Genomic DNA, 9,315 nt, shown 5'->3' with positions numbered 1-9,315 from the left:
GACTGTTGTCTCCGAGCCATCAATAAGTTATTATATTTATTTCTTTTACGTTTGCTTACTGTGTCCTGGCTTCTTGTTTTGTTTTGATATGCCCAAATAGGCTGCTTATATGAGCTAGTTTGATTATTGGCACCTCTGAAACTCTAATGTCCTGTCACCAGGTGGTCAGATCTGTTACTAGGTATGTGAGCTCCGGAGTCCACCCACTTTTCCTGTATGGATTCAGTTTAGGTCCCCAGGTAGATAGCCACCAAGTGTGTGGTGTAGGCTCTTACAGTCCTAGACAGGCATGGGTGATTGGTGTAGGCACAGGCATCTGGCTGCAGCAGGGGGACACACTCTGAGCAAGGCAGGAGGCCGACGGCAGCCCCTGAGTGTCCAGGAGGAAGGCATGTCCCTGTTCCCTAGAGCGCGTTTGTGGGTGGGTTTTGCAGCTGGACTATAAGCACCTAATGCTGTTGGCTGTAAGGACTGGGGGACACCTTTTATTCATGGGCAGCTTTCATAGGTGGCTAGGTGGCATGGGTGGAGCCACCAGTCCTCAGGCCCCTGATGTTGATAGGTGAAGACCCTGCTTAATGGGCAGAGCAGTGTCAAATGTCAAGAACCTGCCACTTCATGGCTGAAACAGTTGAAGTTAGACTTCTGTTATATACCCTGTTGTACTGTGGTAATGAAGGCCTATGCTGTTGAAATGGTCCCACACAAGTCTATGCAGGGGAAAAGGCACTCAAAGTTCATGGATCCCTTATGCCTGTGCCTAAGCAAAGGAGCTGTGCCTACCCTGGGTTCCTGGCTTAGGGGAGCCAGCAGTTAATTTTTTCCCGTTTGTTAATTTATTCACTCTCCAAGGCAGGGAGAATGGCTCTGGGCATGTGACAGATCCTACTTCCACCCCAGGGGACTTGGGAATTGCTAAAGCCATTCCAGGACCCAGTGCAGAGTAGGGAACGGGGAGGTAAATGGGAGAGAAGTTTTTCCCTAAGAGGGGTGTTTTTGATCCGTTTGGTAGGCCGTACCCAATTACTTATCTTTCATCGAGGTCTACTTCTCACTGCTCCTGGTTTGCCGTGTAGACCCTCTGGCACTGGGTCTCTCTCGGTGCAGAAAATGGGCCTCCCGAGCACCACCACTTGCCTGCCTCACTGCTCCATCCTAAGCTGATCAGGCCTGAAGGGCTCAGGTTCTCGCAGGGTCAGGTCTGGCAACTCCTCGCTGCTTCCAAATGGTCTCTCCCTCCCCCTGCCACTCAGTCTGGTTCCTCTACTCTGCCTTTGATGTTCAGGCCTCCCAGATTGCCATATATAATCAATTCACTTGTTTTTTCGGGTCTTTGTTGTAAGAGGATCCACTGGAAGCATCCGACTACTCCGGCATCTTGGCCCCATGTGGGGTGTGCATTTTTTTTTTAAATTTTTTATTGTACTTCAGGTGAAGGCTTACAGAACAAATAATTTCTCATGAAACAGTAGTACACATATTGTTTTATGACATTGGTTACCAACCCCACAACATATTAACCCTCTAACTTCTCAACCTTTTTTTTTGGTGAAAATACACATAGCCAAAGATACACCATTTCAAAAATTTCTACATGCACAGTTCAGTGACATGGACTACGCTCTTCCAATTGTGCTGCTATTCTCACTTTAGATGAAGGCTTACAGAACAAAATAGTTTATCATTTAACACTTAGTACACACGTTGCTCTATGACAATGGTTAACAACCCCACTACATGTCAACACTGTCCTTACTGAACCTTGGGTTCCCTATCACTAGCTTTCCTGTCACCTTCTGCCTTCTAGTCCTTGTACCTGGACTGCTGTGCCTCATTAGTCCCGTTTTGTTTATGGGGCTGTCCAAACCCCGGCTGAACAGTGAACCTTGGAAGTGACTTCACCACTGAGCTAAAAGGGTGTCTGGGGGCCATACTCTCGGGGTTTCTCCAGTCTCTTTCAGGCCAGTAAATCTGGTCTTTTTTTTTGTGTGTTAGAATTTTGTTCTGCATCCTTCTCCAGCTCTGTCCAGAACCCTCTGTTATCCTGGTCGGAGCAGTCCGTAGTAGCCGGGCACCATCTAGCTGTACTGGACTCAGTCTGGTGGAGGCCTTAGTGGCTGTGGTCCATTAGTCCTTTGGACTAATCTTTTCCTTGTGTCTTGTTCTCTTCATTCTCCCTTGCTCCCAAAGAGGTGAGACCAGTGGAGTATCTTAGATGGCTGCTCACAGGCTTTTAAGAACCCAGATGCTACTCACCAAGGTAGAATGTAGAACATTGTCTTTGTAAACTGTGTTTTGCCAGTTGAGCTAGATGTTTTCGGAGACCATGGTCCCCACAACCCTCCGCCCCGCAGCTCAGTCCCTCAGGGAGTTTGGATGTGTCTATGAAGGTTCCATGACCTTTCTTTGTACACATTGTGCTGGCTTCCCCAGTATTGTGTACTGTCTTACCCTTCACCCAAGATACCACTTATCTATTGTCTATTTAGTATTCCCCCCCTCATCCCTCATAAAGAACAAAGATTGTTACTTTTTGTATGTAAACTTTTTCATTGGTTTTTACAATAGAGGTCTCATACAATATTTGTCCTTTTGTGATTGACTTAGTTCACTCAGCATAATGTCCTCCAGTTTCATCCATGTTATGAGATGCTTCACAGATTCATCATTGTTCTTTACCGTTGTGTAGTATTCCATTGTGTTTATGTACCATAATTTGTTTATTCATTCATCTGCTGATGGGCATTTAGGTTGTTTCCATTTTTTTGCTATTATGAACAATGCTGCCATGAACATAGGTGTGCATATGTCTATTCGTGTGACTGCTCTTATTTCTATAGGATATATTTCTAGGAGAGGGATTGCTGGATCATATGGTATTTCTATTTCTAGCTTTTTAGGGAAGTGCCATATCATTTTCCAAAATGGTTGTATCCTTTTGCATTCCCACCAGCAGTGCATAAGAGTTCCGATCTCCTCGCAGTCTCTCCAACATTTGTTATTTCCAGTGTTTTTGATTCGTGCCAGTAATGCTGGGGTGAGATGGTATCTCATTGTAGTTTTAATTTGCATTTCTCTAATGGCTAGGGAACACGAGCATTTCCTCATGTGTCTGTTGGCTGCTTGAATGTCTTCTTTGGTGAAGTGTCCGTTCATTTCCTGTGCCCATTTTTTAATAGGATTATTTGTCTTTTTGTTGTAGAGGTGTTGGATTTTCTTGTAGATTATGGAAATTAGACCTTTGTCTGACTTGTACTGTCCAAACATTTTTTCCCAGTCTGTAGGTTCTCTTTTTACTCTTTTGGTGAAGTCTTTTGAAGAGCATAGGTGTTTGATTTTTAGAAATCCCAGTTATCTAGCTTATCTTCTGGAGTTTGTGTGTTGATGGTTATGGTTTGTGTCCTGTTAACGCCGTGTATTAGGGCCTGTAGCCTTAGTCCTATTTTTTCTTCTATAAGCTTTATAGCTTTTGGCTTTATATTCAGGTCTTTGATCCATTTTGAATTAGTTTTTATATATGGTGTGAGGTATGGGCCCTGTTTAATTTTTTTGCAGTTGGATATCCAGTTTTGCCAGCACCATTTGTTAAAAAGACTGTCTTTTCCCCATTTGATGGTCTTCGGGCCCTTGTCGAAGATAAGGCGACCGTAGATGGATAGATTTACATCTGACTTCTCAATTCTGTTCTATTGGTCAATGTATCTGTCGTTGTACCAATACCGTGGGGCTGTTTTTAAAGCCCTGAGGGTGAACACTCTGGAATGCTTTTAGCATTACCCGTGTTCTTACTCCTACACACTCCCATGAAGACAAACAGGCAGAGAGACAAAGAACACAAGTTCCAGATGCACTCAGACAGAAGGTCATCCGTTCAAATCAGAGGGACGCTCACCAGATGGCAGGGTTCTAGTCCTATCTACCACGGACCACCTTATGGACCTGCCAGGATTCAAATCCACCAGAAATAGTACTTGCCTGATTATTGCATATTTTTTCCCTCGCTTTCCAGAGTTGCTGCTGGGTTCAGAGCGCATCCACCCAGAGTCCAAAGAGGGGCCCAGACAGAACAAGAAGTCCTTGTCAGGCCAGGACTAGCACACCCTGAACACCAAGTGGAGCTCCTGGCTGGTTCGCCAAAATATGTTACAGACCTCCAGGTCTTGCTCTACACGACACTGAGGTAGAAGCTGGGTGAAAGCGAAAGAAGAAAAACTTTATTTTTTGGCCAAGCAAAGGAACTCACTGGGACATGTGTTGCCAAGATGGCTCTCTGATGGCTAGCATATGGGTTTATATATGGGGAGGAAACAGAATAGGGCTGGGCTCTTCAGGGCGTGTTCAGGGGCATGGTCCATCAGGATTGGTGGGCAGCTCCTGTAATGATGCCACCCTCACCGGATCAGCACCATCCCACTGGGGCCTTGATGGAGTGGAAATGGCAGCTTAGCTCTGCTTGGCTGCCATCCAGCAGTTTCCCAACTCACTTGCCATCTTTCGGTTTCCCGCCTCATCACCTTCTCTTCTCCTTCCCCTTAGCAGCAGATGGAGCCCTCGGGTTCCAGAAAGAGGGCCCACCAAAGTCATCCCTGACTCAGTGGAGTCCCAGGTGGAGGCTGGTCAGGAGGACCATGAGCAGGCTTGAGGCCAGACACACGGGGACCCCCAGGACAAGAGGGGATGAAGGGACCTTGAACCACCATTTCCACTAGGCCTTCCTGACCACCCCAGGAGCCCCCACCCCAAACGATCTCACTCATAGACCTAAGCTAGATAGATATACACTTCGTAACATAATCCCTAATATCATTTCTAGAACGTTAAACAGTGTGCACACTGTGGGGGTGAAGCAATATTAAAATGAAAGGGGACAAGTCCCACACAAGGGGCAGCCATGCCCCCTAGCAGCTGCTAAGCCCCGTCACAGGCTGGGGGCACTGCTTGAGTGGCACCAAGGCGGGAGTAGGGAGCTGGGGGCGCCCTTATCATGGGGGTAACACCAAGGGGACAGCCCCCTCCCCCAAGAAGGGCAAGGAAGTAAGAGGGAGATGGGTGATGGGCTAGGGGGACAGGCGTGATGATGGAGAGATGAGGGATGTGCCCCCAACTCATAGGCTGTGCTACACCCTTGTGGGGCTCAGACTTTCCATATCCCTGCCCTCGGCGTGCAGGCCGTCGGGTCCTGAGGCCCAGCATCCACCCATAGACCCCTCACTTCACAGCCCATCATCTGAGGATCCAGCACTCCGGGTTTCTCAGGCTTCCAAGACCTGGTTTCTGTACATTTGTGTAATTGTGCGCTCTGACTCTTGAGGACTGAGAGAATGTTCCAGAAGGGATGGGCAGGTACAGACCAACCCAGGACTGCTTTAAGCAAACCCCCTGCAGGCACTACACCCTGAGATCAGAGGTCTCCTCACAGGAGCTCCAACTCACCCCCTAGACAGGCCCTTCCTGTTTTCTCTCCACCCTTCTGTGGACAACGCTCCAGGACAGGGCACCACAGAAAGCTCCAGATAAGTGACCTACCTTGTCTGGAGCGCACCCTGGTAGCGCTTCTGCATTCTTCCTTGGCACGTTGGCCTGCCCTGACACGGGGGAGGGTAATTTTTTGAAGGGCTTTCCCCCCACCCCAAGTATTTTTAGTGTTTTTCACCAGGAGAGAAGTTCAAGATACCTCCTTTGCCCTGATGCTGGAAACAAAATCCCCATGTACTACTTTTTCCTTTTAGTGTTACTATATTCAGATTACTTACCCTCCCTTCCCTTCCCTTCTCCTGGAGGTGGCAGCAGACAAGGGGCCTAGGAAGCAGCAGTTCAGGAGATTTCTAATAAGTGAGTCTATGGAGGCTCCCAGGGCTGGCTTCTCACTGTCAGAGAGTCCACAAATACCAACGGGAAAAGGCTGGGGGAGCTCTGAGGGGTCAGGTTGGAACTGGAGTTACCAATGAGAACTCAAGGGGATTAAATACATGCGCCTAGAGAGAAATACAAGTAGACATAAGTGTGTGTGTGCCTGTGTATGCGTGCGTATTTACATACGTCTATTTCCCAGCTATGTCCATTGAGTGGGCCTAGAAGCAACAAGAGATAAAAAGAGACAGACAGACATGGATATTCTCCCTGGGTCGTGCAAACAGTTACCACTTCTGCTGCTAATTAGAAGGTGGGTGGTTTGGGTCTGCCCAGAGGTGCCTTGGAAGAAAGACCTGTAATCTACTTCCAAAAAATCAGCCATTGAAAACCCTGCAGAGCACAGCTCTACTCTGACACACATGGGGTCGCCATGAGTCAGGCTGACTCCATGGCAACTGTTTATAGATAAATGACACGCATACAGACACAAACACAGACAAGACAAAGACACAGATACAGATACAGATGGGGGAGCACGTGGTAAAACCTAACAGTTGGGAAAACTGGGCGACAGGATTAGGAGTTTTTGTACTGTCTTTGCAACATTTCTGAAAAATTTAAACCATCTCAAAATGGACAGACATGCATGGCCCTTCCTCCTGGCTGGTCACTGTCAGTGAGGACTTCAAATTTAGTAACATTCAGGCAATGAAAAGGAACACTCTTTGGGGATTAAAGCCGGAGAGGAGGCACGGAGAGCTGAAGTGTCTTTGGGCCAGTGCCCAGCAGGGAGGCCCCCAGATGCTGGGCACCTTAGACCTCCAGCAGCCCAGCTTATGCGTGGATTCCTGATCCACAAAACCCAAGACATAATAAAGAGCAGGTGTTTCAGCCACTAGTTTGGGGCTCTTTGTTGCGCACCCCTAGAGAGCTAGCCTGTGTCTCTGGCCCTCAGCCCAGCACCTCCAGAAGATGGAAAGACCTTCCTTTTTGCAGATGTGGAACTCTTACAAGTGCCGTTGTCACCATCATTATCAATTTCAGAGGCTATCACTTATGATTGTTGTTCTAAAACTGATGGCACCCAACCCCATAGGGTCTGCTGGTGTGAAAAGCTTGAGAAACTGCCCCGCAGGGGCTTCTGTAGACCCTCACAACCTCTTATGTGATTCCCTCACAGAAGGCGCTGGTCCCCCTACCAGCCCAGCACTGCTAGACCCTCCTTGAGGAGCCCCCAAGGCCCAGGCTTTCCATTGAGCAGAGACAAAGGTATCCCCCCCAAAACCCACTGGAATCAACCTTGGGATGGGGGAGGAGCCCAGGCCAGGACCAGCACAAACCAGGAGAAAGAATACAACTGGAAGGGGCCTTGCACCTGTCTGTCAAGGCATCCAGAGATGTCCCAACGCTGACCTCAGGCCCCACAACATGGACACAGCTGACTCAGCCCCTGGTTGGCCAAGGGCCATGGGTGTCCTGTTGGCTGTTTCCTTGCTTAGTCTGGGGCCAGAGTCAGAGTTCAGGCTGGGGTTGGGTCTCAGCTTTGGGTCAGAGCTCAGCCTGGGTTCTGGTCTTGGCTTGGGGATGAAGCTCAGGCTAGGGTTGGGGATCGGCCTGGAGCCAGGGCTCAGCCTTGGACTGTCCTCAGTGCAGGGTTCCAGTGGTCTAGTCTAAGGTCTCAGAGAGTCTGAGCAATTCTGAGCACAGCCCTGGAAACAGCCAGAGCTCTGGTGCCCCCATGTGGTCATCATCCACACTGACGACACACCTCGCGTGAGGCTGCTCTTGGTCTTAAGGGCTCTGGCTAGTGGAGGTGGTGTTTGGGGTTTTTAGAACAATCTCAAAAGAAGGTCACAGTCATGCGCCAAGTGTTCCACCTGGAGGCGCCATGGTGGGTATGCACCTGTGTCCTGTGTCCTGTGCAGCCGTGTTATTGGGTGTGTACCACGCAGTTATGTCAGCCTAGATGGTGATGGCTCTGCTCCAGGCTCCCAGGCCTGGGAGTGATGCCCGCGGTGGAAGCTCCTGTCTCCTCTGGTTGGGTCAGTGGGTGGTGGGAACTCCCGTCTCCCCTGGTTGGGTGGGTGGTGGGCAGCCTTCAGTAACATGGTTTACTTTCGTCAAGCTTTGCACACTTCTCTCATTTGGTGTTATCTTTCCCATCACCAAAGTAACAAGTGCCTACTATCTAGATGAGGGAATTCCCCACCCCCCATCCTTCGTAACCACTAATGAACGTTAGTTTCTATACAGTTGCCTGTTCAAGCCATCTCATAAAAGTGAGACTATTTATCTTTTTGTGATCGACTTATTTGCATAGCATAATGTCCTCCACGTTCATCTATATTTCAAGATGTCTCGGGAGCTCATTTTTCTTTATTGCTGAGTAGTATTCCATTGCATGTATGTAGCACATTTTACTTATCCATTCTTTGGGAAGTCCATGGTATATTCAATATTCTTCACCAACATCACAATTCAAAGGTGTCAGTTCTTCGGTCTTATTTATTGTCCAGCTTTAGCATTCATATACTGTGATTTAAAATACCATGGCTTGGGTCAGGCACACCTTAGGCTTCAAGGTGACATCTTTGCTTTTCAACACTTTAAAGAGGTCTTTTGCAACAGATTTGCCCAATGCCAGTGCGTCTTTTGATTTCTTGACTGCTGCTTCCATGGGTGTTGATTGTGGATTCAAGTAAAATGAAATCCTTGACAACTTCAATCTTTTTATTTAAATTTTATTTTCGTTTTTCCCCATACAAAAATTTATACATACATTGTTATGTCACTCTAATTGCTCTCCGCATACTGTGACAGCACACTCCGCCTTTCCACCCGATTCCCCATGTCCATTCAACCAACTCCTAACCCTCTCTGCCCTTCCATTTCACCTCCGGAAAGAGGCTGCCCTTACAGTCTCTTGAATCTACTTGAGCCAAGAGGCACACTCACCACGAATATCACTTTACGTCCCAGAGTCCAGTCCAAGCGCTGTCTGAAGAGTTGGCCTCAGAATTTGTTTTAGTTCTGGGCTGATAGAAAATCCAGAAGCCATGTTTTCCGGTGTTCCTCCAGTCTCAGTCAGACCATTAAATCTAGTCTTCATACGAGAATTTGCGTTCTGTGCCCCACCTTTCTCCTGTTCCACCCGGGACTCTCTGTTGTGTTCCCTGTAAGGGTGGTCATTGGTGGTAGCCGGACACCATCTAGTTCTGCTCTCAGGCTGATGAAGTCTCTGATTTATGCGGCCCTTTCTGTCTCTTAGGCTAATACTTTCCTTGTGTCTTTGGTGTTCTTCATTCTCCGTTACTCCAGGTGGTTAGGACCAACTGATGCATCTTAGATGGCCGCTTGCAAGCTTTTAAGACCCCAGATGCCACTCACCAAAGTAGGATGCAGGACATTTTCTTAATAAGCTTTGTTATGCCAGTTGACCTAGATGTCCCCTGAAAGCATGGT

At 48.0% G+C, this 9,315-nt stretch overlaps 1 protein-coding gene across 1 annotated transcript in view; it reads left to right on the top strand.

The window, feature by feature from the left end:
* LOC101348455 (anomalous homeobox protein-like) overlaps positions 1 to 4,642 on the top strand; it is a 28,644-nt gene extending 24,002 nt beyond the window's left edge. The window contains exon 10 of the mRNA XM_023738655.1: positions 4,537 to 4,642. Within this exon, the coding sequence (XP_023594423.1) occupies positions 4,537 to 4,642 (106 nt within the window). The remainder of the gene's footprint in view (positions 1 to 4,536) is intronic.
* Positions 4,643 to 9,315: the final 4,673 nt, after the last annotated feature.

The sequence above is a fragment of the Trichechus manatus genome, unplaced genomic scaffold, assembly GCF_000243295.1.
Source record: "Trichechus manatus latirostris isolate Lorelei unplaced genomic scaffold, TriManLat1.0 scaffold00120, whole genome shotgun sequence".
NCBI lineage: Eukaryota > Metazoa > Chordata > Mammalia > Sirenia > Trichechidae > Trichechus > Trichechus manatus.
This window is presented reverse-complemented; position numbering and strand designations above follow the sequence as displayed.